Source organism: Patella vulgata, chromosome 2 (assembly GCF_932274485.2).
Source record: "Patella vulgata chromosome 2, xgPatVulg1.2, whole genome shotgun sequence".
In the NCBI taxonomy this organism is placed as follows: domain Eukaryota; kingdom Metazoa; phylum Mollusca; class Gastropoda; family Patellidae; genus Patella; species Patella vulgata.
The window spans coordinates 21,236,156-21,263,752 of record NC_065880.2 but is presented as its reverse complement, the minus strand read 5'-3'; the positions used below and the strand labels follow the sequence as shown (position 1 = coordinate 21,263,752).

Sequence of the window (27,597 nt, the reverse complement as noted above, 5' to 3'; positions counted from 1 at the left end):
GGGAAACAACTCCATTTAATTACGAATCAGTAAAATAGTTAATAGTTCAATATACAATATACTATATAATTTTCCTAATCCTACTGTGTTTATTTTCCCGTTAATAGTGGCAAATATTAAACCCTATAGTGCTTCCCAAGAAAACAAATGATAAAGAGAATAGATTTATTCAAGTTTTGTCATACTGAATTTTTTTTTATCTTGCGTTGTTAAATGTAGTTGCCTCCCTTGAACTGTGTTCTTAATCTGCATAATTGCTGCCATTGCTATCATTATATTGGAAATTAATTTGACTGCCTGCATGAATTGTGTTTGTCTTTGATAATGTTTCAGTTTGATTAAAGTCATAAATAGAATTTTTCTGCTACTAATCTATTGTGGGGGAATACAGAAAAAGAATCCATGTATAAATCGAAAGTAAGTTATTTCACATGACGGTGACTCTTCAGTTTCCGGTTATGGAGACGAAGTTATCGAATGATGACGACGATCAACTTTTATAAGAGAGATGTCTATAGATTAGAAGAATTAAATGTATTATTTTAATACTGAAAGATGGGGAAATGTCTGTCACGATGTTGTGGTAGATTTGATAAACGGTATGAACTATTTTTGATATGTAATGGAGTTTGTCTTCGGAGATTTGTCCATCACCAGCTAGTAGTATACAATGACCACGCCCCCTATTTTTATGTCCTAGTCAGGTTTCCTTTTATCGAAGAAATGAATATAAATATAGGATAACAACACCGTTCGCTGACTTTTGCAATTTAAACAATAAATTAATATTTTCTTTGGTGTCGAAGTATTATAATTTCATCTTTTGGATAATTACTGAGCTGTTTTGGATGATATAGTAATTGTAGCAGACGAATTTTGTTGACTAAAAGTGTGTAGCACAATTCATCAAGTAAACTTGACTTTTAGTCTTATAATAGACATGGACTATACCCAAAGACCATGGTAAATTGATATATAATTATTACAAATGTATATTATAAAACATTATAAAAGACTGGTGTGGAAACAAGACCAAGTATTATCACTAATTTGCATACCTAGAACTTGAATTGGAAATCAACGAATGGATATTTTGTCATTTACTAACTATCATTTCTATATAGATCTCATCTAGACCTCGTCCGACTTGGTCTAAATTTGTGCCTGTTTATGTAGCCTACTTGGTGGTGTCTGCTACTAGCATGGTCAACTAGAAGTTATTAGAGCGAAATATTATGTATCATTTCATTTGTGAAATATTTTGTATCATTTCATTTGTGCTCCATCATTTCATTTGCGCACCATCATTTCATTTGTGCACCTTCACATGTTCTTTGACAATATAATATTTTATTTTTGCAGAAGAAAATATCTTCGTACGAGGTACGATGTTGAACGTGATTATTCTGTTGAGGTGAGTAAATACTACCTGTATACATTAACCTACCTAATTTCACATAAAGAATTTTTGTTTCATGATCTAGAAGTTTGTTTTCAAAGTGTATAGAAGATTACTGGTATTTTTGATGAGCTTATATAAAGTTTATGAATTGAATCAAATAGTTACAAGAGATACTTGAATAGATTTGTCTTGTTATATAGAAATATAAGATTACTATATAATTGTGTAACACAGTGTTTTATTTATATGATCTTATAATACCCATGCCTGGGCATACCTATCCATCAATATCTACCTGCATAATTACCCCTTAGCATACCATACCTAACTATGCTCAAAAATAATTTATTTTATTTTAATTTTAAAATATTAGTATGAATTTTTTACTGTAATTTTCCATATTAAAGAATAATAGAAATAAAGTGTTAAGGAATTGAATGAAGCTTGTTTATCCCACATGTAATACAACTAAAAGTCTCTGATCGTCATTTGAGAGTACTTAAATCCCTTGCCAACTACAATGACATGCACTCCAATTATTTTCGTTGACATCTTTTGATTAATCTGATTGAATCCAAGCCTTTGATGTTGTTTTCCTAATTAAATGTTGATTAATAAATTTGAGTACATTTTAGCCTGGTTGAATCCGTGAAAAATTAGATATTATTATAAGAAAAATGGTAATGACGATCAATGACTTTAATGTTTTATATATTCACATTACGACTTAAGACTTTGTCGATTATGTTACCTGTTGCACAACCTGTATATATACACGCCTGCTTTATCTTTGTTTCAGTTTGAAAATTTAATGGATGAGGTGGGTATTGTTTATATAAATTTATTTTTATAATTAATAGATTAGTGATAATCTGTCTCTTGAAGGGAAAATGAAACAAGTATGGAATTTGAAATAAAATTTGTAAAATAAAGTCTATACATTTGAGCAAGACGTCCAACACTACCAGTATGGTATCTAAAGATTAAAACTATAATCTTTAATAACCGTGGAGAATTTTCACTTTAAGCCTGATTCTTAAATCTTTGAATTTGAACTGAGTTGTGTTTCGTATAGTAAAAAAGTAAGTAGAAAACTGATTGAGTTCTGGTGCTGTATGAATGCATTATTACATTAATGAATACATTTCCTTCTTAGAACTTTCATATTACTTTATAGTTTGTACAGTGAATTAAACCATTCAGTTTAAAGAGCGTGAAATGGGATAGATTAAATATTGAATAATTAAATTGATCAACTGATCATTGACTGATGATTTTGACGGAATTTGATAGGATTATATCATATATATAGAGGACATCATGTTTCTTTAAATTGTAATTTTTACCTTCTATTTACGAAGTTGCCTTGAATTTGTATAAAAAATTCCTGGATAAGTTATTTTCAAATACAGGTATTGAACTGAATTGTTACTATTGAATTGTAACATTGTTCATGGGTAATCATTGAGTGTCATTTTGCATTTGGGTGCATTAAAAACTAAACGACCATACATGGAATACAGTCAATTGTTTATTATACATATGGCATGACATTTTGAGAAGTGTTCCCTTATATTTTACAAAATATGCAAAAAAAATCCTGCTTACTGTGTTGACATGAGAATGCAAAATTCATTATATCTAACCACACCTTTTTTCTAGAAACATTTTTCTTTACTCTATTTGAAGAGGTGTAGCCATTTGAAGCTTATGCAATCTATGTTGACAATTGGCATATTAATTAGTATTTATCATTTTTCAAAATGTAAACTCATAGGACAAAGACAGATTATTACTTCAGTACAAAACAATAACCAACATTAAGATAATATTCTAATAAATAATCATCTATTGCTCTATTCAATGAGTTAAGGGGCTTCGAATAGCTTGATCTATACATATCATATATAGTTAACATAGTGTTCATGATGTTTGTATGGATTATGTGGTCTTGGTTATCGATAATGATCAGTGGTTAGTAACCTCTTACATCTATATCAAGAGATTATGTAACCAATATTCTTTATATAAAAAATACTTTTTCGCCTTTATTTGTCTGGAATATTTATTGTATGAAAAAATATATTTTATGCTTTTTTTTCTCTGGAATATTTTGTATATCAAAAATACTTTTTTAGCCTTTAGTCTGAACAATGATTTTTGCCTATTTTTATTTTCTGAACTTTCATTTCAGGACACCCAAAGCTATGATGCGAACAGGTAAATGTTTTATCAACTACTAGAAGAACATTATTAATGCAAATTGTCATTAGCTCAATTTGCTTGTTGAGTAGACCCGCTACTTTTCTTTAACATTTCCTTACTGATTCATTGATCTGTTACCTTGAATATTCATGTTCTGTATAGATTTATATGAAAGTCATTATCTCTAGGCTGATTGAGATAGAAATAAAAGATACAATGAATGTGGAAGTGAAATGTTTGAAAAAGAGTAAGAAATAATTGTAAGATATTGATTTTAATGGAAAGATCTTAGTTATCATGCATTAATACAGATGCATGCCATTCTCATTAATAATTCATTTATAATCTAACTTTCTGGTAAAATTTAAACCTTCATTGCTTTCAAGCAGGATAATGTTCAGGTACCAAAACATTTGAAATCTGGAAATGTTGCAGCTAATAAATTAATAATAAACTTATTGAATGATGTCCATATTGAATGCAATTGATAAATTAATAGTACACTTATTGAATGATATCCATAAAGCTGTCTTTATTATTAACAACAAATTATGAATCTTTTATGAGTATTTATGTTACATAAACAAAGGTAGAGATATAAAAAATAAAGGGACAAAAAATTTAAAAAATGATGGTTAAAAACTTGATTTTATTTATGGCTGCCTTTAGATGTCAGTTAGAATTAAAGAATGGACCATTTACAGTTTCAACTTATGTAAAATGGGTAGGTCACGACCTGCTGTTTTTTTGAATTGATAGTATAAATTTTGTGTACATGTTGATATGTATGTTCAGCACTATCTTCTTTTTTTATTATTTGTAAATCCAGTCATGCCATGTAAAGTGTTGTGAAACACCATGACAGATTGAAACAGTTTTTTCTGTTTGTTTCTTTCATGGAAGTATTAATTTGATAGTCTTTAGTTTACTCTAATAATGCATGTATGAGGATGTATCGATGCCAATCCACGGCATATACAGACGAAACAGACTCGCTGTGATGCATCCATATTTTATTTATTTCATTTTATATCAAAGACAAATGTTGGACATTTTAACAGCAGGCTATTAGGTGTAAAGAATCCTCATATCCATTTCAATTTATGAATTTACTATGAAATCCAAAGTAATCTAGATGAAAGCTAGAAAATTTAATAGATCAATGAACACAATCATAGAAAAGTGATTAAATCTTATCACATACTTCCCTGACATTCCAATAATTCCATGACTTTGAAAATATAGTGCTTACAGACAAATAAACCTATCGACTATTTTGGTTCCACAAGAATTTGATAAATTTTTAATTTTATTTTTTTGTTCTTTTAGAATGAAAAAGAGACACATTAAATGCACGGTACTCAATTACTATCTTTAATGGCCTATTTTGAGTTCATTTAACAAAATAAAACCATCCACAAATGCATTTAATCTCAACAGATACCCATGTGTGAAATGTGAAATCCATTACAAACACTAAATGAATAGTTATTATAATTGTAATTCACTTGGCCAGAGTGGTAGAGTGAATAATGTAACATTAGCTGCAGTTTGTCATCGGTAATGTTGTATTATGACAAACCATACCATACTGACTTTCAGCTTTGTGTCTAATATATAGGAAGCTGAGTGAAACTAACAATTTTATGGGGATCTAAAAAGTCTGAGAACCATCTTTTATCTAATTTCGCCGACCTCTGTGTATTCATATGAATCATCATTTGACAAATTATATTTTAGACATCTGAGCATGCTGACATTTTTACCTAATTTAAGAGCTATGTTAAAATTGTGGTTTGATTTAGTACCTGGTTTTGTGTGTTATATTTTGTTAATTACACTGGACATATAAGTGACCTAAGGGAAAATCATTATTGTATGTAAAATGGTAGGCATGTAGTATATTCAATACAGTAGTGGTACTCAAGACACATAATAATATAAAATACAAGACCAGATCAGAGATTTGTAATAATAATAGACAGTTGAGGTTGTTCACAACCTCTCTTGTAAAGTGTCATCTAAACGACAGTTTTCAGCTGTTACCAAATAGGATTCATATGAAAATATCAAACCAATTAGATACATAACTAAAGTGGTTTCACTAGGCTTCCATGTGCAAGGAACCTTGTTAAACAGGGTACTGATTCACCATGCCAAAGAGGGTATTGATTCACCATGCCAAAGAGGGTACTAATTCAAACTGTGACATTGGGTAAAATCAAAATTTAGGTACCGTAGTTGAGAATGTAGCTGAAAGTCTGTGATATGTATGTATGTATGACATACTATGTGCATGTAACATCTTCTACCAATATACATGTAGAAATTAAACATTCACAATATTTCAGTTTATATCAGCCCCATTTAATCTGAAGTCAGGCATTCAAACTAATTTTTTTTTATAACCAGGAATAAAATCTGGCATGATAAGATGTCTTTTAAATTGGATTGGAACTTTGCTTCACCAGACACACACACAAACCCACTCAATAGTTGAAAATCAAAAACAAAAAATTAAAATATCCCTTTCAAAATTCTGTCTTGCTTGAAGAAGTTTTAACACATAAACAACAAAAATAATCGATATGGTTACCCTGATAATGTCTTTAATGATCAAAGTTAAATTGAGCTGATGAGAGCTCTGCAGTTTCGTTTAATTCCCACTGTACTTCATTTACATATTGGAAGAGATGAATAAAATCCTGCAACTGCATTATGATATAATATTTTAACTTTTAGATATATGTACACAACATCCTTCCTTAAATCACATACTAGACGTTTAGTTATGTTTTTATTTATCCTCGTATTTGTGTTTTTTGTGTGTTTATTTCTATGTTTGTATTTTTTGTCAAGGCCTTTAACTGATCATGAGAAAGCAATATTGTCTAAAAGACAGTATGATATTATAGTGCATGAACAAAAGAGAATTGATGCAGAATTAGATTCTAAGGTAAATGTTGTATGTCTATATATTTGTATATTATAATAATTCAGGTCCAAGCATTTCATTCTGTGATTGTTGGGGAACAGAAAATGGTTGATAAATTAGGGAGGGGAATGGGGTCGATGTAACCTTAGGTTTAGCTCCTTACTGTTGTTTTTGCCATGATTTGCTTTCAAAATAATGAATTAAATGCTGGATTTTATGGGCAGATTGTTAGCATTAGATGTTGTTATAAGCTTTAAAATAATCATTAATTAACAGAATTCTATAATTACATGTCATTGTTATTGAAAAAAAATTTACTCAGCATTAATTATACTAAACTTTACTAAATATAGAAATTCTACTAATAATAGTACCGATATCTAAAACTATACTTGTCTGTAATTCTGTAATATGAATATTTGATAATAATAATAAAATGTTTATTGTCCCCCGCCTTTCGAAGAAAGCAGGGGATTATTGAAATGGGTTCGTCCGTCTGTCTGTCAGTCTGTCTGTCCGTCACATTTTTTGGGACACAATAACTCTCTTTCTAATTGAGCTAGAATGTTCAAACTTGATATAGGTGTTTATTAGGTCAATGCCATGATGGAGTTCTAAGATGAGCATTTTCTGCTTAGGGTAAGCAGAAATAAGCAATTTGATTGGTGGATGCTTTGGGAAACTATAACTTTAGTTCTAATTAAGTGAGAGTGATGAAACTTGGTGTATAGTTTCATTACATCAATACCATGACTAAGTTCGAAAATAAGCATTTTCTGCTCAGTGTAAACAGAGCAATAAGCAATTTGATTGGCCAAGACTTTGGAACACAATAACTCTCCTTCTGATTGAGGTAGAATGTTCAAACTTGATGTAGGCGTTCATTAGGTGAATGCCTTGATGGAGTTCGATGATGAACATTGTCTTTTTTGGTAGGCAGAGATCAGCAATCTGATTGGTTGATGCTTTGAGGCACGATAACTTTAGTTCTAATTAAGTGAGAGTAATGAAATGCAGAGTATAGATTCATTATATTATTACCTTGACTAAGTTCGATGATGAGAATTTTCTGCTTAGACTAAGGAGAAATATTCAATTTGATTAGTCAAGACTTTGGAACATAACAACTCTGCTTTTAATTGAGGTAGAATGTTTAAACTTGATGTAGATGTTCATTAGGTGAATGTCTTGACTTAGTTCAATGATTAACATTTCGAGCTAAAGCTAAGCAGAGCAGTAGAGCTAAGCAATGCCATTGGTCGATGCTTTGGGACAATATAACATTGATTCTATCTGATAGAGAGTGATGAAACTTAGTGTATAGTTGATAATCAGTTTGATTGCTTGATTGTGCTATTAATTAATATGTGTCATCTATTTATTTTGGGATTTCGGCAGGGGACATCAGCCTCACTGTTGGCTTAATTTAATCTGGTTTTAACCACTTCAGTCTGTATAATTACAGCTTGCCCAACAAGAAGAAGAGTTAAAAGAAGAAGAGGAAGCGTTTATAGAAGCTAAAAGAGAAGCAGCACGCATAGCTAAACAGCAGAAAGCTAAAGAACAAGCTGCACGTAAGAATGCTACAACACATGGTGCTAAATCATGGTTAGGTGATAATGATGAAGAATGGGAGATGTAAGCATATTTTATTGTTATAACTCTATGTCTTAATTTATATAATTTAACTATGACTGTCGTTGATCTGACTTATGATTCAATATATTTGGGCATTTCCATGTATAAGCAATTAACATACAATACCAGCATCCACAGAGTATCAGTGGGTTGAACATTTTTGTGTCACTTCTAGAATCTTGAGATTGTTATTACAGATCAATCATATCATATATCTTTACGTTAAAATTATGTTTGGAATCGAACCATTTCTGTAAGTCTATCACAAGAATTAATATATTGCATGACTTTAGCTAAGAAATTAATAATGAAAAAAGATGTGAGTGAATGCTTAGGATTATGTAAAGAATAGAAATGCAGAAAAAAGTGAGGTGCATTTTATTGGGATAATTACATTAGATAATAAGTATATCATTTTCTGTTATCTAAATTAACTTTTTTCTGCCGGTGCTGTGAGATGCCCCATGGTATTCTTCGCCATGTTCTAAATGTTACTCATTGTCTACAGATATAAGTCCATTTTATTACATATAAAAGCTTTCAAGCTAAAGACACTAAAGAAAATTAAACTACTTTACTACTTAGTTGGTTGTCAGTTCACATTTACAAACATATATTCTCTACTTGTCTCTCTACTCAGACAATTTTACACTTCTTACAAATTAGTTTATCTTCAATAAATCAGTTAATCTTCTTTCAGAGCTGGAGGTGAAGACGACTTTGAAATTTTCTTAGCCAGTGTTAAGGCTAGATCATTAGCAGCAAGAAACCAAAGTCTTTTACGGCAAGGTACATAATTTGAGTTTATTCATTCATTTTGTCGTATTTTATAGAAACTAGTGAATTTCTTCAACAGCAAAAGTCATCATCTGATCTGATTTAGATTTATGTTCTTTGTTTTATTATTGTGATGAATATAATTTGCGACCATTTGTGTTAATTAATTATACAGTTATAAACATTGATTATGTTGTATTATCTTTTGAACGCCTGGAGCTGCGGTGGCTGAGTGAGTAAGACATTGGATCACTAACCTAGAGATCCCATGTTCGATCCCAGCATTTGCCGAGAAAGTTAATGAGGATTTTCTGGCATGGTTCCCCCTTGTCTTTGGTGCAGGAAAGAGGCCCTGGCAAGGGACAACGTATAGTCATTTGAATGGAATGAAAAATCAAGGTCCTCTGTACACATTGAAGTGCACATAAAAGATCGCTTGGCAGTTGGGATTCGAAGTAAGGGTAGGACGTATGCCTGTCTTCATTAGCCCAATTGGAGCAGAACAGTAGGACGTTAAACCCTATTTCATTTTCTTTTGAATGCGCCAGTGATATTATACTGTATAAAGATTTGGCTTTTTGTTGAGATATAATATAGACACACGATACAACAACCTTTATGACCTGCTCGGATGGCTTAGCTGCTGTGGTTATATGTTTCGTTGCCTGTCAACCAATCTTTCATTTGTGTATAAATTGATAATATATTGTTGTTATGTTTAAGGTTCAGGAGATGGTCACAGTTCTAGTAGTAGTACAGGTTTAACTCGAGATAGAACAGAAGTATCATCTATAGATTTAGAATGGGATCATGAAGCAGGTTTGTCATCTTTAATGTCTCATATAAACTTTATTTTCAGAAGTAATCATTATTTTCTACAGTTATATGTTCGAAGAAATAGAGTTTTGTACAGATGTACAGACTTATTCAATTCCAAGTGTCAAGATACATAGTGTACATGGATCTCAGTTTCTATCTCATCCAAATCACTAGATATACATCCTTTCCAAACCCATTGAACACAGATGAATTTTTGTTGTGATTCCAATAATTTTAAAAGTGAATGCCATATTATTGTATGTGCTTTATTAGTGAAACTTATCCAGGAATGAATTCAACTTTTGATTAAAGAATCATGTACATATATATGGCATCTAAAATGATAGTAGTGTGTCTTCCATATATGCATTGATATTTGATATAGCTTATTAAATCTAATATAAAAATGTTTGAAATATTAGTTATAGTTCATTAAATCTAATTTAAAAATTGTATTGATATTTAATATAGCTTATTAAATCTAATATAAAAATATTTGAAATTATAGTTGTTATAGTTCATTAAATCTAATATGAAAATATTTGAAATATTTGTAATAGTTCATTACATCTAATTTAAAAATTTATTATATTTGAAAAAGTTATTATAGTTGAAAAAATTATTATAGTTCATTAAATATAAAAATGTTATTGAATGTAAAATGTTTATTATACCTCATTAAATCTAATATGAAAATGTTATAACATGTTAAATATTAAAATATAGCTCATTGAATCTGATATAAAAATATTATTACATGTAAAATATTTATTATAGCTCATTAAATCTAATAGTAAAATATTTATTATAGCTCATTAAATCTAATATAAAACTGTTTTTAGATGTAAAATCTGTTCCCATTCTTCTCATTTTAGGTGTTGTGCCTCAATCTAAATCACGTTCTACCACAGAAGAAAGCCTTGTGGCTTTAAGTTTAAGTAAAGACACACCAAAAGATAGTCCTGTTAATTCTAATGATTTAGAATGGGATAATGACTTTGTTAGTGCTGATGACTTGGAAACAGTTCAGTTAATAACAATAGAAAAACCCAAATCATCCCCAGCAATTCGGTGATACCTTATACAATGTGTTGATACTACAAACAGTATTTAAAACTATTTTTAACCTTCAACTAATATTTGCAAATTATGATTTTGTGTGAATGTTATATGTAAGGCAGTGATTGTATATGTTATTAGTTTTATTTGGTTGAAATAAGGAGACTAATTTTTTTTTTATACACTCACGTGTTAATGTGGTCATATATTGTGGTCTTTCTTAGTGTTATGCCCGTTTGTCCATCCAACGTCTTGTAAAAGCTGTGCAGGTCAGAGATTTTGATTTTTGTTAACTTGATAACCCAGTTAAGAATTGAAACCTATTCAATCCTTTTATTTCAAAACTTGGTGCAATTGTTACTCAAAACCTCACTGAAATATTGAGTGGCATGTCCAGGTTTTTGCCTCTGTTTTTGCAAATTGCATATCACATGAGATTGTTCCAATAGTCATGAGTCTGAACCATACTGAAATTAAGTAAGATGTCATTAAAATCTTGCATGTAAAGATTTCATCAGATAAAAGTTCTTGAGGATCAAACTTAAATTTATATACAACTGCATGGATGACTTAGGTGCTAGTAGGCATGTGTTTTGTTGCCTACTAGCGTTTGTTTATATTTAAATATTACAACAGGTTGAAAGAGGGATCAACAGCATTTATGTTGGTTTATTTTTTTTATCTGAAACTAAAGTGTAAATTTATATAATAAATGTGTGTGGAAGAGGGAATTTCTGTTTTCTATTTTGGTATTCTATATAATAAAATTATTTTTACATTTAATTAACATTTATTATTGATTAGCTAATAATTGTGTTGGTTATTGTAGCTCCATGACATGTAAATATATATTACACTATAAATTATCATCATATAAGATGCTATCATGTAGCTACTGTATATTAAAATCATACTCTGTTAAATCAATCAACAGCTTATATATCCTACAAACTCCAGTATTTCTCAAATACAGTGTTTGTACAGTAAGCAAAAACTATCAACAGATAAAGAAGGAAATTGTATTTGAAAGGTTGCATGTATAACAGAGCTAGACATTCAAGCTATTATGATTATTCCATACATTAAATATGCATTATGTAAGATTTAGATAAAGAGCTGCCAGTTCTCGCTATAATAGTTCTAAAAAAGATAATGAAAAAGAAATATGTTGAAAATTTCAATCAAATTCTGAGCAAAATTATCAATGTTTGGAGTTTTGATAAGAATAGCAATTAACCATTTTTTAATTAAAATATTAAATGGCGAACATGTTTTAATCCATTAAAATCACGACTGTCTGATGGTCTAGAGTTGATTTATCGGCTTTTCATGTGAATAAATGTATTTATATAACATTTGAGTAGGCAGATTTAGCTCTTACATAATGTATCTTTAACAAGGGACCAGTTATTAAACATCTTTTCAGCTTTTTTATATCACATATTCAATTGATTTCCCATGACATTTTTGCACATGGAAGGTGTTTACAATTCTTGACAATAATTCCAACTATAAAATGTGAGACAGGGGAGGTAACTGTCTCTTAGGTCCTGAACGCAATATTATCTCCCTTCCACCATACAAACTAATATAAATCTTTTATTAAAGATACATTATGGGAGATTAGATAAAGAGCTAGCAGTTCTCACTATAATAGTTAAAAACTAGATACTGTAAAGGGAATTTGCTGAAAATTTCAGTCAAATTGATCCACTATGAACCAAGATTTTAGCGATTGAATTTTCGGCCTAGCCTCGATCATCATTACTAAAGTTGGAAGGATAAAAAACATAGTCTCGATTATCCATTTCTTGATTAAATTATGAATGGAAGTCGAACAGCAAATCGGAACCTAATCCAATAAACATCGCAGGTTAGCGATGCCATCGAGAGTTGATTATGGTCTGGATAAGTTAATTAATGTCTAATTAATAATTGAGATAAAATTTCAGGCCTAAAGAAAGACCTGCAATAGGCAAATTTAGCTCTTGCATAATGTATGTTTAAGATAATGTCATTAAAAATACCAAATCTGTATATTTTCAAAATTTAATGAAAGGAAATTAAACACAAACATATCAAATAACAATTAAAGCTTATTTCTGTTTTGTTCATATCCAATAACCACACAGAATAAAAACAACTATAATACACTTCCCATCTTCAAATTTCAGTACTCTGTTGTTACTTGTTAAAAAAGAACTCACACATTCTTTTCACTTGACTAGAAACATATAATGTTTTGATTGATTGTTTCAAAAATTTAAATTTTGTTGTCTTATCAAGAGTTATGAACATATTATTATAAATATTAACCTGTGAAATAAATAACTATAAAATTGTGGCTGCTGGGATGAAATTAAAATATTGGTAAAGCTAATTGATTAAATTAAGTTTTTTCAGCTCATTTATATCGCATACATAAAAAATTAAATATGCATTTGTATCATTAGAATAATATCTATCACCATATTTACTCAGGTTGGAGTTTATTTGAACATCTTCTTGTGCATACATTGTGGAATTATTATTACATCGATAAGCCTTTTTTTTAATTTGGAAAACTATTTTTTATGATTTTTTGTGGGTTGTGATTTGTTTACTAGTAGCAATAATGGCCATGTGCTAGGGATCGACGTATCTGGCTTGTTATATAAAATATATTAAATGGAGCACTGTGTCATTTATTATATAACTATTCACAGCAAAAAACACAAGGTACCGGTATATGTGTAGTTTAATGGTCCTGAGTAGACATTAAGTAATATATTGATATGGCACAAGAATGTTAGTCCGAGGGTTGAATCAATATATTATGCAAAGTCTTGCACGAGACCATTAAACAATGTAAAATACAGATACACTATCTGCACGTGCAGTTCAATGAAATCGTCTCCAATATTTCTTTCTACGAGTATAAATAATATACAATTGGCATGTTGCCCTACATTATTTGAAATACTGGTAGGCCAACATCAAAGGTGACGCCACATCTGTATTTTAAATCGATATAACTACTTCTCTCTTATTTAATAACAGCGTTTTGTAACAATGTGCATGTCACATTTTTCAGATTAATTATATCAACATATATCTTATGTTTTTTGTTGTTAATAGTGAATCGTGGTTCTAGATGTCATTTAAGGAATTATTATATACCTTTTACATGAGTTATAAATAGAGCCATTAGAGAAATTATTTCATACATTCCATGAATAAAGTTAACTAATTTGAATTTTTGATAACTTATGCTTTTTCTCAATTCTTAGATATTTTAAGTTTTAGAAATATATAGTTATAGTATGTGTAGAATATGTACTAAGGGCGAGATGTGAAGAATGAAAAGAAAATCTTGACTTGGGATTCCAATACTCTGCATTCCAGTAGTATATGTTCAGTCTTAAAAATTTAAGGATACTGTGTAGTAAAAATTCTAGGTCTAATATTCATAGTTCTCTCTTGCTTTATCTTTTGGAATAAGTGAAATTTGTCTGCCGGTAGGCTACAATACATATGTATGTTGTGTTCTTTATTTTCAGCATTTTCAACAAATCTGAAACCAAGAAGAATGTAGGAATTAGGCATTTCTAAAACTGGTTCTTATCTAGGTTATAGTTTTCAGTTGTCCGTCCTATTTAGTGTCAGGGACGTTAGGCACACTAACAATTAATCCATCCTAGACATTAGGTGTTTCGTGTCAGAAATTACATTTGATTAAAATGCTGAGATAAACCTGTGGTGATGTTGTAATGAAAATAAAGAATAATACTAGTTAAAGTAGGGTATGTAGGACTATATAATCGTCTTGTAAAATCATGCATGTAAATGAGGTAAAAAATAAGATACTGTAAGATATTCATAGCTGTAAGTTTTTTTAAAATGCATAGTAACATTACAAAAACCGGTAGAAATATTTTTGCTCAAAACAAATATATTTGCTTTTCTAAGGATTGTGTGAATATATAAAAAGCATAATATGTATATAGAGCAGAGCATGAGACTAGATATATTTTGTATATTGTATAGGTATGAAATACAGGTACGTTAATGGATTTTTTTTTTTGTGTCTAAAATTAATTTAAGTTGGATACTCTGGTTATTTTTATTGTTTATAAAAATTTATAGAATATTAAAGATACATTATGGAAGATTAGATAAAGAGCTGGCAGTTCTCACTATAATAGTTACAAACTAGATACTCTAAAGCAAATATGTTGAAAATTCAGTCAGATTGTCATTGTTACCACTGTCACGATAATTGATAATTAACAAAGTCTCGATTATCCATTTTTGCGGTTAATCATCAATGGGCATTGAACAGCAGATCGGATTCAAATCCAATAAAAATCAGACACTTAAGATGGCATTGAGAGTTGATTATGGTCTTTTCATGTTAATAAATGTCCAATAGTCTATATAACATTTCAGGCCTAAAGAAAGACCTGCAATAGGCAGATTTAGCTCTTGCATAATGTATGTTTAATAAAATACAATATATTTATTAATCATATGTTAATCTTACCATATTCAGATATACTTGGCTGTTTTTGTTTGAACTCTTCTTATGTTAAACCTGAATGTTAAATTTGTTAACATTGTTATAGAATATTTTGTTATTTTATGTGTATAAAAAAAAGAATTTGTGTCATATGTAGTGTACCAGTTCCCCATATAGTAACAAATTTGACAATCTCTTTTATATTGAAAATTGTAATATTATCACATGTCGTTAGTTTCCAGCATTAATCTGTAAAATCTATTATGTTTATTATTATATTTTTTTTTTGCTGTTTTGTATACCAATACCAAACCACATATAGATATACCATGTCTCCGATTATAATATATATATATTGATATTTATTGTTTAATACACAAAACTAGATTTGGTCTTTAATGACCATAATGGTTTTCTCCGGGTCCTCTGGTTTCCTCACACTGCTAAAGACCCCTATGCGCAAGCGAATTATTGAAATAAAATTAAAACAATATGTTAGTCCCGAAATGACCTAGTTTGTGTCGAGTGGACGTTAAACCCCATTTCTCTCTCTCTCTCTAATGACCATAATGGTAAAACCTTTTAGGATACATAATACATTTTATTTTAAAGGAGCAGTCCCAGAATTCACAGAGTACCTGATTCTAAAAGTGGGTTTAATAAAAGCTGTCTTATGATTGGTTTTTCACCCAGTTTCAGAATATTTATTCTTCTGTACACCTGTTTTACAATCTTGTGTGCATATGGACTGATCTCATGACAATTATGATTTGATTCATGTTCAATTACTATTTTCTTTACTATTAGTTGTCAGTCTTGGAACTTTATAGTACAGAAATAAAAGCAACATATATGTATAATTTATTTTTCAAAATCAACAGAATTATCAATGAAAAGTACATGATTCACATTAACATAAGTTGCCAAACAACACCTCATTTTGTAACATGCACAAAGTCTTTTTTTTGTAATAAATGTATTTGCTTCAATATATAAATAATAATTATAATGTACATACGCCATGGATATCAATGAATAAATATATGATTCTATATATCTATATATAACAATTAGTATATTACTCTTGTCTCTTACAAGGTGGAGTCTAGTGGTCTAATTTAAAACTCTGTCATTGAGTAAAGTGGCTTCACTGGCTTGGTGTCAATCCTAGGCTTGTACATGACATGCCCTACCTCATGGATTTCCTTCAACTACTAAATATCCCTACGGACAAGCGAATTATTGAAATAAAATTGTACCATATGTTATTCTCAAACTGACCTAGTTTGTGTCAAATGGTCAGGTATCAATGCAGTTTTATAAACAGTATTTGATTCATTACTAAAGTGCTATACATCAATATGTGTAGTTTAATGGTCGAGTGCGAGACATTAAGTAATATATTGATATTGCACAAGTGCTAGATCTATATATTATGCAATGTGTTGCACAAGACCAATAAACAACTTAAAATACAGACACTATCCAGCACGTGCATTCCAATGAAATATGTCACGTGGGTCCAATATTTCACATCTGTATTTTAAGGTAGATTAGTGAATCTATAAAATAAAGATGCTAATTTATCAGCAGTTAAAGGTTATAAATTTCTTCCAATGATTGTTCCAACAGTGGTGTTGCCAGGACTTTTAACTGCAGGGGTAAAGTACAACCACATAAATTTTCTGACAAATGGTTTGAGAAATTAAGGATTAATTTGCTGAGGGTAGAGAGGCATACAATGTTTGGGTCCTTTGCAGCTTTGAATCTTATTCTGTGATGGCGGATGGAGACTAAAAAAAGATATCCTAATCCTTTTTTATATGCCCTTGGAATGTCCCTGTATATTGCCATGGCATGGTCTGTGTCTCTCTGTTGTCATCATTTTTACAAACTACTACCTTTATCATCTGACCTTTTGGTTGCAATTATGAGATCAGATTTGTTTTGAAAAATACCTCATGTAAATAATATAATGAATATTTAGAAAATGTCTTATTTAATACTTTTCAGCATTAAAGGCAAATGTCAAATTATCACTTATTCAATTCAATTAATTGTCTACACATAATTAATATAATGAATATTTAGAACAATGTCTCATTCAATACTGGACAACTTTTGAGCATTAAAAGGCAAATGTCAAATTATCAATTTTTCAATTCAATTAATTGTCTACACATGATTAATTGAATACATGTAGGTTTGATGTTCCACAGTGTTAAATTCTAAGCCATATCCCTCCAAAACAAAAGGCCAACTTTTGAGCATTAAAAGGCAAATGTCAAATTATCACTTTTTCAATTCAATTAATTGTCTACACATGATTAATTGAATACATGTAGGTTTGATGTTCCACAGTGTTAAATTCTAAGCCATATCCCTCCAAAACAAAAGGCCAACTTATGTTACAAACATTATCATTCGCCCAAAGAAATTGTCTCCCTTATCTCAAATTTATCCGAAAAACCGACACGACTTATCAAATAAATCTCATCTACCTTAAAATCTATTGGTTTCCAGTTTGATTTGAAATTTTCCAGAAATTTTCCAATTTCTGACTTTTTAAACTGTCCTAAAGTAAGATGTGGTTGAAAACCAGCAGTATTTATAGTAGACAAATCATTAAAATCGGGATATAAATTCTCTAAATTTTTCTGTATATTCATAACAGAAGGATGGAAGTTTATATTGGAGTGTTTTTGAGGCTTATTCCTACTTTTATCTTTTTCAATAGTTGTCCAGTTGATTTCTTCATAATCCATCATTGTTTCTTCAGAAGTTGAACTAGAAATTGCAATATTACTATCACTATTATAGTTAACTGACCAGGCTTTTTTGTGGGGGTTGAATTTGGGTAGAGCAGTAGTTGTTATTACTGGTTGCGTAATCAATTCTTTGTCTCCAGGTCTCCATATAGCATCTTTTAAACTATCTAGGCCAACACTACCATAAGATAACCGAAGCCTTACGTTGTCTTCAGGTGTCCATATTGCATCTTTAAGATTATCCAGGCTTGGGGTGTCTATTGGATGGGATGGCAGGATTACATCTACATGCTCTGGTTTTTTATCTTTAACTTGATTTCCAACTTTGGTTGTCTGTCAAATAAATGCAACAATTAGTACATAATACACCAAAATGATATGAAATCAGTTACTATTGAGAACAAATGACAAGGTAATTTAGATAATTAATGTGATTTCTAAAAAAGATACCGGAATCATGATTCACCAATAGTTTTAACAGCTGGGGAACTTTGGAATTTGGTTCAACACTCATACCAATAGCCAGAAAATGTAACAGGTGTTTACTTATTGGAGTATGAGATCTAATGTAACATAGCAAAGAAGGGGAGAGACAGGCACTTTTTGGGGGGTTGGGGCAGCAACTTTGGTCTACTGCAATGAATAAAAAGCTATTTTTCTGTCGAGGCACTAGAATGATACAAGACAGAATTTTATTTTTCAATTAAATCATTTCTCACCATTGGATAGTATGTTTGATTTATATTATGTGTGGGGGATGGAGACACAAACTCTAGGTAAGCCTACGTCACTGATTGGTCTATATTGATAGTAGTAATCCAATCAGACCGAGTTAGATGTTTATGTTATGTACTTACAGGTGAGATTTGGCAATCTATTCTCTGATCTGAGTGATCTCCAATGAGATCGGTAACTTGTTTAGAATATAAAAGAGGTTTAAGCCACATTCCGCACGACTGTCCATGTTCAAAATAACCAAATGAATCACTAGTAAATGATATAACAAATGGTTTAATCTTCATCAATTTTGTCTCTAATTCAGGAACCAATGATGGAAATTTTGTATCTGGCATGAAAGGGTACATTAAATTTATATGTGGCATCCATCTATTATAAGCTTTATCATATTTCCTGAAAATATAAAACAATTAGACAACAATGTAGTGCATAAAAAAATTCTTTTGATCTACAAATTGTCCTAGATTTCATTTCATGACCATTGGCTGTGGAATTTTTTCAAAGTAAGGATTAAAAGGTGTTTCTGGGTCCTTATGTTGCTTCAAATATAGTTTTATATATGAAACAAATTATTACCAGTACCGTAACTAAATATTAGGCCTACAGGACACTGGTCTTGGTTTGTGTATGCTTGTGTGGTGTATGACAGCAAATTTTGACCAGAATTTTCACCAACAGGTACTCTTGTTCAACTTCCAATATTTAACACTCCCATAAAGCAATTTCATAATGTCCAAAGCCAGCATGGCCCAATAAAAATCCAATTCCTATTAGGCCTAATAATACTATTGAATATAACACAACACAGTTTTATGGATAACAATCACTATATAATTAATAATTATTATAAACACACAACGTTTCGACAAGATTTCACTGGTCGTTATCAAGCATATGACCAGTGAAATCTTAACACAAGGTACAATTTTATGGATATACAATTACTGAGTTTGATACTAAGCGACGTTTGTACCTTGTGTTAATATGTTCAATTACTAAATGCCAATCAAAGAAGATACAGTGAAATCTTGTCGAAACGTCGTGTGTTTATAATAATATAGTGATTGTTAATATTATCCATAGAACTGTCACTGTGTTGTGTTATATTATGTTCAATCGCTAAATGCCATTCTCAAAGATTATAATACTATCGAGTCTATTGTCGTGTCATGGATATATTGTTAGGATTTCTGGCAATTACCTTGCGTGTTACACCTGATAAATAAAAACTTTGTAAAAGCCATATTTCGAAACCAATAATAATGTAGACTACTACTACTAGGCTAGTAGGCCTACTACTTGCCTTCTTATATTCTGTATCTGTTCCCACACAAACTTTGGTGGAATAATAACAACTGCACTCTTATTTGATTTACTCATATTTTCAGAACGGTACTGCTCTATAGGCCTATGACATGACACCTTTCTTATTCCTAGCCTAACCTAGAATTTTAAACACCGGATAACACTTCAAAATTATTGCAGAATCTGCAGAAAACACTGTTGACAAAAGTGTCAAGTCTGTTGTGCAATGCACGTTCATGTCAAGGGAGATAACTTAAAGGGAGATAAATACACTTTATAAAATTGAATATTCCACAACCCAAATATAAGGAGCTAAATCGCTAACATTTGGGACCTAGATATTGATACAAATAGTATTTATTGCGCATGCTTTACAGATAAGAATATGGCGTCACCGTTTGACATGACTTGTGGAAATATGTCTAGTGTCTAGCCTCGTTCATTGAGTTCCTTGTTAAACATTTGTGTTACACGATTCGTGTACCAATGATAAAATGTTTATTTTGTCTTAAATATTGGATATCAGAAGCCCATCTTTTCCCGGTAAGATCACAACATCAATGTTGATTTAAATTGACAAATAATTTGTGTTTTCAATGTCAAAGACTTTGGACGATATTGAGTTAGAGACTTAACTACTTTAAATAGAACCTTTGAATTTTGTAATGTGGTGTATCATCATAATGACAACATAAATGGCTTTGTATTTTATAAAGCGACACTGTTGCAAAGACATCTATGTTAAAATTATTTTTGGAATGTATTTTTAAAATAAGTTCTATCACATATCTAAAACTGTTTGACAGCAACATTACCCTTTAAAGTGAACATACAAGTAATTGGTTAAGACATAGTTTTTATTCAAATTTATAATCCACATGATTGAATAACAATATTATGCAAAAACAGTTTTATAACAAAACAATGTTGCACTACATACATAAGTCAAATTGACTTTATTACAATACACAAGTCAAATTCACTGTGTGTGTTACTATATTGAAAATGTTTAAAATTGTCAGTTTTATATATAAATATCACATTAAAAATATCCTATTAAGGCAAATATTTGTTATGAAAGCATCTGATATCATTTGACAAAATTTAGATTTTTAAAGTCATATACACATTTGATTTAATATTTCTTCATCACCAACAAATAATCATTTATCTGCGGTGCATTATACAGCCAACAGATTTCCCCTGAAAGGTTATATGTGCGCTACCAGTAGACAAAGCATTGTTGTCGACAAAGCATTGGGGTTGATAAATTCTATTTCCAAATGCAAATTTTTGTAATGAAGATTTGTTTGTTTACGTCGTTGATTGTGGCCACTATGTTTAGGTTTGTATAACCCAATCATTGTATGAGTTACTGACTACTTAAATATATCAACATGCCAAGGTTTGGAATTCTCCAGTAGGACATACCAACAGCTTGGTAACGTCTGTGACTAGAAATCTGCAGCAAGAAATTGTTATGGTGTGCATTGATGGTTTTGGTTGACAGATTGTTTCTGATAAGAAATATTCATTATTGAGTACTGGCCTTAACCACTACTGGCCAGTGCATTTGAATGATTTTTGTACCTGTTTCTGACCAACAAAACACAGTAGATTCATTTATTGGAATGTTGAGCTTTGTAATTACATATTTGTCATTGATGCTTTGAGTTTTAAAATCATGTTATGTCAACATACTACTACCTTTACAAATATGCAGTGCTTTAGGTATAAATATAGATATTTAGATAAAAACTGACAAACAGTTTACATATAAGACAAATTTAAACAAATACAAAGCAATAAAACAATATACTCTATAAAACAATCATTTGGTAAAATATTGATATGATCATAATTCTGTTTTTTGATTCTTTTTGTTTTTACTACAATAGTTTAGAGGAGAACTTCCTGCACATAATGAATCTTTAAATGGTATACTTTTATCTAAATACAACTGATATACATCATATTCATCCATTTGGTCAACTATAAAATTGCACATATTTTGTAATCTGAAAAAATAATGACATCCATATAATTAAACCAGTGAGACTATCGAACCACTATACAATATTAGGAGTTTGGTAGGAAATTTTTTACAATTAAACTCTTTTTCAAGGATGCTAACATTGATGGAACTGATTAACGAATCAGTTGTTAGACTGTATCAAACTGCTTTTGTTACTGCTTTCATTGCTACTGAAAAGGTTGTTATAATGCGATGTCACACTATATGTCAGTGTTAATTTAAACTTCTGGTATACATAGCCTCAGAGAAACACAATCATAGAAATGTAAGAAAGGTGAACACTAGAAATATGAACTGTTGCTGTATTTCTTGTTATTTGGTGTAAAGATAAATTTAACTTATATAAATAATATAAATCAAGGACTTAGGTACCGTGTAACAATCTTACTTTACCTTAAGTTCTACATTAGCATGCATTGATTCCTAAATTGCTTCATCATTATTCGTAAATATTAATATTTTAGAATCGATATAACTAACACTCAGTAATTTTATACATTTATTTTCAATTTGTTTCAAACGTTGACACCCAAATTTGAAATAGAATATTTAAATAAATTACAAATTCATGGCCATTAGACCATATTTTGTATTTTGTCATATTTACCTCCTTGGCCAAAGACCCCCTCCTTGCATTACACCTGGAACATTTTCAGTTTCTAAACCAGGTCCTGTCAATCTGACCCTTCCATTGACCTCCTTTACTCCACATCTACAACACATAATAACATCATAAAATTACAATTAATATTTAAAATAGGAAAACGAGGAGGGGTACGGCAACACTCCCTTAAATAAGTAGAAAAGCTGGACAGGCTGGTACATCTGCGTAGGATCTGGATCAAAAAATGATGCCGGCGGGGCGGAGTAGTAGAATAGATAAAATTAAAGAATCCCCGCCAAACAGAACAGCTTTTCTACTTATTTAAGGGAGTGTTGCCGTACCCCTCCTCGTTTTCCAGTTTACTCTCTCCAGGCACGGTGAGCATCTTTTTTAGATCCACACGTCTAGGAAATTTTGAGCTTTTTTAGCCGCCTTCCATCTATTTAGTACTGCTAATGGACAACTTCAACAAAAAGAGAAAAACAGCTGATGAACCAGATATTTTCGTCTTAACCACTAATTTCAACAACAAACGTCTTCCAGAAAACGCTATCCCGTACCTCAAAACTTACCGCAAAATTCGAACGGGTCTATTCAAATGCGAACAACACATTTAATATTTAGAGAAATGTATCACCAATCGCTTCATACCTAAGGGTTTGAGCCACAATAAACTAACTCCACAGACTCCTACTTTTCCCTCCAAATATCTTATACTTTGGGAAGCCGCACATCAAGATTTCGGAAAAGCACTCACGAGAATCCTATCCAACTATTGGAAAAAAAGAAAAACCTACTTGGATTAAGCCAGAATAAATTTACTCCGACTTTTCCCTCCAAACAACTTATACTCTGGAAAGACGCACATCAAGAATTCTGAAAAGTACTAACTAGAATCCTCACCAATTATTGAAAGGAAGATGAATCAACACACACTTGGATTTTATTTAGAAAACCTATTTTCCTCCCGAAGAAGAATAAATATCACCAATACGTACCAGATCGAGGAATATCTAATTAAAACCTAATCGACACCCTAATTCTACAGCATTCATTTTATACGCTAGATTCTAGATAAACTGTTTTTCGTACAACCTCGCCTTTAAGCCTCAACTACCTTATCTTCACTTAGTATATCCTTCTCCCGTGGCCCTCTAACTACAGAAACTATATTTCATAGAGGTGACCAACAACCCATCTATTTAACCTGAATATGATCCACCACTCATCATTATCACCGATTTCACGATCCAAAAGAATTGAACCACCAAGCTACGTAATTACTCCTTTTAACTCTATACTCCGCTAATCACACAACCTTCAGTCCGATCGTAGCAAACCCCTTACGTATTCTAGTCTTTTATTCCTCCTCTGCACGTTTGAAGACTAGGAGGTTCCGGATGACCGAGACTATACGTATCAATACAGAAGAAGATGAAACAACCACCGCCTCAGCCATCCTGGAGTACATCATCTACTATTCATTTTAAATCGCTCCATAATTATCATCAATCTATAAACATTCTTAGTTCCATCCAACAACAACAGCAAAGAAAAAGAAGAAGAAACAGCCGTAGCCACAGCCATCCTAGAAGACATCAATGATAATTATTTTATTTAAATCCGCGATAATCGACCTATTCTTTGTTATTTTAAAATATTAAATCTTTACTTATTTTTATAATTATATTAATAATTTTACTTATTTAACAATCTTTAATTTAATTTTTAAAAATCCTTTTTGTACATACAAATAAATTTAACGATCCTCGTTTTTAACAATCCTTAATTTTAACGATTCTTTTCTTTCAAACCAATCATTGTACATTAATAAATTTAAAAATCCTGTGACGTCATCTCGTTTGTTTGTATATAAGGCGTCACAGGATTCACAAAAAATCATTCTTGAAAAAGGGTATTGCACCCGAAACGTTGGATTGATATAAAGATCTTTTAAATCTACAAGTCTGTTGCTGGTTCTGTTTGGCGAGGATTCTTTAATTTTATTTAATTTTATCTTTTAATATTTAAAATACATAATATACAGATACCTTTCTTTTATGTTTCTCAAAAATGTAATCAGAAAATAGCCCCCCCCCCCCTCACTCCATCATCATATAACCACAAAAACAAATATTGCAAGACAGTGTTTATGGCCTAGAAAGAAGAAGAAAGTCTTGATTTAGTTGTAAACCTAGAAGTCCAACATTCCTTTATAAAATTACAGATGATATTTAAAATGTTACTATTTATATTTAGATGGGTTTTCTTTTAGAATCCTAATTTCACATTTTAAATCAATATTTTGGGGGGAGATCCTACTGATGGCAGTACTGTAGTACCACAAGCTGTCACCATTATTAAACTAAAATATTTTATATAATTTCAATTTAACAAACTAAAATCTAAATACCGGTATATGAAAAAGAGAACTTATAAATTTTAAAATAAGTTCATAATAACCAGGGACCTGTTTCACGAAATTTTAACTAAGATAAAATCCAAATTTTAGTAATTTGATTGGATAATATTAGATTGATTTTAGTGCTTAGCCAATCAAAATTAAAGTATCTACTAAAATTTGGATTTTATCTTTAGTTAAAATTTCGTGAAACAGGGCCCAGTTTTCTACAAGTAAGTTAATATTGTTATTCATTTTGTATTTTTTGTTTGCAGTATTTAATGATAAAATTGACAATTAATGATTATGGCATTATTATGGATGTTGGAAAAATGGAGATCATTCACCTGTGTCAGCCTGTGGAATATGCTGTGACTAATTAACCTAGTATAATGGTAATTTAATAAACACAGCATTTAATCTTGGAGACTAATTTAAAGGAGCTAAATCACTAATATTTGGGACCTAGAAACTGACAGAAATGGGTCGCAACACATATAACAATGTACTATGAATGTATATAAACTGATTTACATTCAATTGTTTCTGTTTTTACTCTAATTTCAAATCAGTTATGTTCGGCGAAATATGCCAGAAGTCTCAATCGAATGCCAATCTTTAGTGTCTGGTTATTCCAGTCTATACCAATAGTATTGCAATGCTCTCCAGATAAGAATATGACGTTACCAATTGACATGACTCCACTCGGCAAACCTCAGCAGATTCCGGTACACTTCATCTAGCCTCAGCTGTGTGACAGTAAGTTATATGTACTTACACCTACACAATTGTGATGAGGCACCGGCTTACTTATTAGGAAAACTTGCCGCTTTTAGAAAGAATTTCTCAAAATTGCGTTGTTCGAAGAGTGTGTAGAATTTTCAGTGCAAAGTTGTCCTTGTTTAAAGAAAATCGGATAAACTTGAAAGAAAAACAGCTTCAGACTTTGAAATCTTTGTATGATAAAACATTGTTCAAAGGTGTCATTGTGGGCGATGCCGTTGGTAACCCAGAAACTTTAAAGTAGTTCCAATGGTGGACTTCATCATACAGCCGTGGCTAAATGTAGGGTAAGGTACTGGAGTCTGCTGAGGTTTGCCGAGTGGACATGACTCATGGAATATGTCTAGCTTTGTTCTTTGAGTCTCTTGTTACAAATGGCACTGAAACGTATTATGGTACATGATTCGTGTACCATTGGTAAAATGTTTATTTTGTCTTAAATATAGGATATCAGAAGCCCATTTTTTCCCGGTAAGATCACAACATCAATGTTGATTTAATTTGACAAATATTTGTGTTTTCAATATCGAAGACTTTTGAGGATATTGAGTAAATGGTAAAATGTTTATTTTGTTTTAAATATTGAATATCAGAATATCTTTTCCAGGTAAGATCATAACATCAATGTTGATTTAAATTGACAAATAATTTGTTTTTTAATGTCGAAGACTTTGGTGGATAATGAGTTAAAGACTTAGCTACCGCACCATACTTTAAAAGTTTCCTGGAAATTTGATACCATACCTTGAATAATGAAATTTTTGAATAACTTTAAATAGTTGATTCTACCTAAAAACAAAAAAGCAAACTTACGATTTAAACTCGTCTGAACAAACATTTTCAAAAATATCTAATACTTCAGTCTCTGGTAAATATTTCAAAGATTTTCTACTTCTGTGAGCTTTATCAAATCTTTTATTCAACTGAAAAAAAAAAAAAAAAAAAAGAAATTCTTCAATATATTTATATAGATTTTACCATTATAATTCACTTACATAATAAGTATAAAGGCATCACTGTAGCACATACATTATCAAGTGTTTTTTTAAATCTGGGTTGCGCTTGAATAAGCCTATGCAATATTAGGAGACGTAGTAATTCAGATTTAGATATTCAGATGATCTATGACATGACACCAACTTGCAGCCAGTACCAAGTGCCAGTGGTGGAAAATTGTGAGCGTAACAATAATGAAAATAATACCATATAAGCTATAATTGTACATCCATCGCATTTTAATTTATCTGGCATATAAATACTGTTCATTTCTTCATCATCTAGTTTTGGGGGTGTAAATTTGATGCTTCCACTACCATCTGGATTCTGGTTAACGCCTGAAATTTTTTCATCACAATTTACATAGTTCGTTGTCTCAATATACGCCGCAATAACGACCAGGATTGTTTTCAGAGTATACTCCATCATCAACGGACGGATAGGTCAATCAATCACTGTCGCTGTGCAGTTTATGGGCTATATGAAGTCAATTATTAATTGTTAATAAAGCAATCATATTCATAAGCTTGACAATAAAATTCCCGGCAAATAGCAAGTAGACACGTAACTTCACAGAGCATGCGCAACACACCTGCTACTTCCGATGAAGCACGCGATTCAAATAATTTAGCAA

General features: G+C 30.8%; 3 protein-coding genes across 4 annotated transcripts; 1 reads left to right on the top strand and 2 right to left on the bottom strand.

Moving 5' to 3' along the window:
* Positions 1-461: 461 nt before the first annotated feature.
* On the top strand, positions 462-12,952 carry LOC126812195 (AP-1 complex-associated regulatory protein). Of its 2 annotated transcripts, XM_050538443.1 has the most exons (9): positions 462-599; positions 1,363-1,414; positions 2,202-2,222; positions 3,597-3,622; positions 6,467-6,563; positions 8,008-8,180; positions 8,881-8,969; positions 9,681-9,776; positions 10,652-12,952. In XM_050538443.1, the coding sequence occupies exons 1-9, from the start codon at positions 556-558 to the stop codon at positions 10,849-10,851; spliced, it is 798 nt and encodes a 265-aa protein (XP_050394400.1). In that variant the 5' UTR covers positions 462-555; the 3' UTR covers positions 10,852-12,952. The 2 variants fall into 2 exon arrangements, with proteins under 2 accessions (XP_050394400.1, XP_050394401.1); XM_050538444.1 differs by lacking the exon at positions 2,202-2,222.
* A 3,019-nt stretch (positions 12,953-15,971) lies between these two features.
* Positions 15,972-20,382, bottom strand: LOC126812194 (uncharacterized). The gene is made up of 3 exons (XM_050538442.2): positions 20,143-20,382; positions 18,959-19,232; positions 15,972-18,434 (listed from the first exon to the last, which is right to left on the bottom strand). Exons 1-3 carry the CDS (start codon positions 20,217-20,219, stop codon positions 17,754-17,756), a joined length of 1,032 nt encoding a protein of 343 aa, XP_050394399.1. The 5' UTR covers positions 20,220-20,382; the 3' UTR covers positions 15,972-17,753.
* A 601-nt stretch (positions 20,383-20,983) lies between these two features.
* On the bottom strand, positions 20,984-27,536 carry LOC126812197 (marginal zone B- and B1-cell-specific protein). Its single transcript, XM_050538445.2, has 4 exons — positions 27,171-27,536; positions 26,781-26,890; positions 22,787-22,891; positions 20,984-22,162 (listed from the first exon to the last, which is right to left on the bottom strand). Exons 1-4 carry the CDS (start codon positions 27,390-27,392, stop codon positions 22,000-22,002), a joined length of 600 nt encoding a protein of 199 aa, XP_050394402.1. The 5' UTR covers positions 27,393-27,536; the 3' UTR covers positions 20,984-21,999.
* Positions 27,537-27,597: the final 61 nt, after the last annotated feature.

Bases quoted from the DNA above. Each gene is read 5' to 3' on its own strand.
- LOC126812195 (XM_050538443.1), top strand. From the start codon at position 556: ATGGGGAAATGTCTGTCACGATGTTGTGGTAGATTTGATAAACG. The intron at 600-1,362 runs GTATGAACTATT...TTATTTTTGCAG, and splicing joins TGTGGTAGATTTGATAAACG to AAGAAAATATCTTCGTACGA. The intron at 6,564-8,007 runs GTAAATGTTGTA...GTATAATTACAG, and splicing joins ATGCAGAATTAGATTCTAAG to CTTGCCCAACAAGAAGAAGA.
- LOC126812194 (XM_050538442.2), bottom strand. From the start codon at position 20,219: ATGAGTAAATCAAATAAGAGTGCAGTTGTTATTATTCCACCAAAGTTT. The intron at 19,233-20,142 runs GCAAGTAGTAGG...TTATATTTTCAG, and splicing joins CAGATACAGAATATAAGAAG to GAAATATGATAAAGCTTATA. The intron at 18,435-18,958 runs GTAAGTACATAA...TTTATTTGACAG, and splicing joins TAGATTGCCAAATCTCACCT to ACAACCAAAGTTGGAAATCA.
- LOC126812197 (XM_050538445.2), bottom strand. From the start codon at position 27,392: ATGATGGAGTATACTCTGAAAACAATCCTGGTCGTTATTGCGGCGTAT. The intron at 26,891-27,170 runs GTATTATTTTCA...TTTTTTTTTCAG, and splicing joins GTACAATTATAGCTTATATG to TTGAATAAAAGATTTGATAA. The intron at 22,163-22,786 runs GTAAATATGACA...TTATTTTTTCAG, and splicing joins GGGGGTCTTTGGCCAAGGAG to ATTACAAAATATGTGCAATT.